The sequence below is a fragment of the Phaseolus vulgaris genome, chromosome 11 (genome assembly GCF_051622355.1).
Source record: "Phaseolus vulgaris cultivar YP4 chromosome 11, ASM5162235v1, whole genome shotgun sequence".
Classification (NCBI taxonomy): domain Eukaryota; kingdom Viridiplantae; phylum Streptophyta; class Magnoliopsida; order Fabales; family Fabaceae; genus Phaseolus; species Phaseolus vulgaris.
In genome coordinates, this window is record NC_143508.1 from 48,864,014 (window position 1) to 48,867,033 (window position 3,020).

The 3,020-nt window shown below is 30.5% G+C and overlaps 1 protein-coding gene across 1 annotated transcript; it reads right to left on the reverse strand.

Annotated features, from left to right (window-relative positions):
* Positions 1–904: 904 nt before the first annotated feature.
* LOC137820607 (putative glutathione S-transferase parC) lies at positions 905–2,512 on the reverse strand. Its single transcript, XM_068624772.1, has 2 exons — positions 1,929–2,512; positions 905–1,420 (listed from the first exon to the last, which is right to left on the reverse strand). Exons 1-2 carry the CDS (start codon positions 2,241–2,243, stop codon positions 1,076–1,078), a joined length of 660 nt encoding a protein of 219 aa, XP_068480873.1. The 5' UTR covers positions 2,244–2,512; the 3' UTR covers positions 905–1,075.
* Between the last annotated feature and the right edge of the window lie 508 nt (positions 2,513–3,020).

A 3,020-nucleotide genomic window follows, 5' to 3' on the forward strand; every position in this document is an offset into this window, starting at 1 on the left:
TTTTTTTGACAATAAAAATGTAAGGAACACGATCAACTTTAATCAAACTTTAATATCATAATAAAATAAAATTTAATGCCGTCTAACAAAATAAAATAAATACCAACAATACTCTAATGAATGAAATGATTTGTAAAGAAATTAATGTAAATAAATTTTCATATAAAAATTTAACAAATACCAATTTTGATTTCAGAAGCATAACATTCCTATTTAACACAAATAAATGTTGGTGCTGGCCCGTCCCGCCTCACCTGTGATACGATGAATTGAGATTTAGGTAGGACAAGCCAATACAAATTGACAGATTCAAAAGATTGACCCGTTCTACCTAACTGATAACGGGTTAACCTAAATGATGACGAGTTAACGGATCTATCCATCAAACCCACTTTCTCACCTCTAACTTTTGGTATTTGGTTGCTTTTCTTTAATTTTATTTACGTTTGTAGGGTTAATCCAAGCTGGAAGTATTATACACACCATCCAACTTCCATGAGTATCAAAAGATATAAATATTAGTTATAGATTAGTTATTTAAGAGTAGGAAATTAGTTGTTTAATTTGGCTATAATAACTTTATGACTCTTTTATAGATTCATTTTACTCATTATAGCAATACAGTCATCAAATTCCATTTTCAGTTTTATACTTTTCTTCCACTAAATCATATTTACACAGTTATGAACTTCTCCATCAAAACAATATATATGGTTTTTATTTGTTCCATTGTACATAGAAACTTTCCTACGTGCAAATATTCTATTCTTATATATATATACATGATCTGTGCCAAGGTTTACATTGATTAATGAAAATATATGAACATTATTTGGTATATGATGGAAATTGGTATTTAAGTGTTGGTTTTGCAAGACATTAGACATTATCTGAGACCAAGAAATTGTTAGAACTAAACTTGACATTTAATATGAGATTCCAGAAAAGTTCAAGCTGTAACAAAGTTCCTTTTATTTGTTAACATAAAGTGTTTGTGCTGAAGCCAAATTAAGAAGTGATTAGCAGAAGCTCAATTTCATCACACAACTTTATTTTGTTAACACAAAGTGGGTTTTCAGTCCAACTGATGGCTCTTTCTGAAGTCCACAACAAACTCATAGACCTTCTTCTCATCAGCAACAGATTTGGAAACACTCTCCCTCTCATTGCATCTCTTAGCCCAAGCAATGATCTTAGGACACTCTGCCTCCACTTTGAAGTTCCCCAATGCCTCATAACTGTAAAACCAGGTGGAGAAAGGGATGAGAGCAATGTCAACAAATCCAAATGTGTCACCTCCAAAGTAAGGCTTCTCTCCAAGATTCTTCTCCAATTCCTTCAAGCCCTCCACCAACTCCTTCTTTGCTGCCTCAATCTCTTCTCTCTTTCCAGCCCATATCCTTCCCCCAACATCACCAATCTGCATATTTAACACATGGAAATGAACTACTTCTAACCACTAAATTATCTTTCTAAACAGTGTTCTAACTTAAAAAAAAATATCAGAAATGAACTTTAAGCTTAACTCAACTTTATAAAACCAGTTTATAGCGTTAGGTTTGTAATGATTATATATTATGAAATGTCTTAATATCTATTCGATGTGCGATATCCATTAGTGAATTTCAAGAATTATGAATGCAGTAACATTCTGTTCAATCTAATCAGGAGAAAAGAAGAAAACTTGTATAGTGTTATTACCTGTATTCTTATTAAATTCTCAAATTTACAAATATGAAGAACTTGACACAAAGTTATGTTGTATAAGTAAAGGGGTGATCTAAGTTTGTCCTAAAAAGGAATTGCCCATCAAGCTGTTCAATCCATTAATAACTGTTGATAAACAAAACAAGCAAAAGACAAAACTTTGAATCAAAGGGTACTTAATTGGATGCTAAAATAACTGAAAACTGAGCACCAAAACTTACCTTCTTGTTGACAAAATCAGCCCAGAACCTGGCCTGTGCTCTCTGATAAGGTTCTGAGGGTAAGAAAGAAGCTTTGTTCTTCCACACCTCATCAATATACTCAACAATGATGATGGACTCAGAAATGGGTTTACCATTATGGATGAGAACTGGAATCTTCTTGTGAACTGGGTTCATTTGCAGAAGCAGTTGGCTCTTGTTATTCAGATCCTCTTCCCTGTACTCATACTCTATCTCCTTCTCTGCCAGTGCAATCCTTGCTCTCATGCCAAACATACTGAGCCAGTCATCCAACAGAATCAACTCCTCTGCCATTTCCAACCACAACAAATGAACAACACTTCTTCAAGAGGCTAAGATGATGATTTCAAGGTTCACCAAACAAACATTTTGTCAAACAATTGATCTGCTTAATCATCTTCCTCCACGTCCTCAATGATTGTTACAATCACATGGCAAACTAAGTTTCCTACCTTAAAAAGATTATCATTAGTGGAAATTGCGTCTTCAACTTTTTTTCCAAATTTTTTAATATCAAACAGTTTAATATATCATTATTGTTGACTAAATCTTGTGTGTTGCCGAATAGGTTGAGGTTGAGATGTGACATTGTTAAAATTATGATTAAATATGTTTTAGTCCCTCTATTCTTATTTAAATTGATATTAATTATTTTAATATTATAATAAAATTAATAAGTTAGTGAGTTTATTGATATTAATTTAAAATAATTTTTAATTATATTAAAAATAAAATAAATTATATATTTTTAATTATTTATTTATAAAGATTTGAAAATACCTTTAATATTTTTACGGGATTTTACAATAAACTTTTAAAATTTAAGAGAAGTTTTTCAAATGAATATTTTATTAGGATTTCTTTGAAACTTAATTTAACTTTCTTAAACCTTAAATATTTTATTAGAGCTCTACGACAAATTTTGAAACTTAATAAAGTTGTTTCAATTTTGAATATTTTGTTGGAGTTCTATCATATATATCTCTTACATTTAACAAAAATTAAAAAACAATCATTAATTAAATTTATTTCCAAGATTATATTAACATGTGGTAAATACTTTTTGTGGGA

Excerpts from the sequence above, each read along its gene's own strand:
- LOC137820607 (XM_068624772.1), bottom strand. The coding sequence starts at position 2,243 with ATGGCAGAGGAGTTGATTCTGTTGGATGACTGGCTCAGTATGTTTGGC. Across the intron at positions 1,421-1,928 it reads CTGATTTTGTCAACAAGAAG|ATTGGTGATGTTGGGGGAAG; the intron begins GTAAGTTTTGGT and ends TTAAATATGCAG.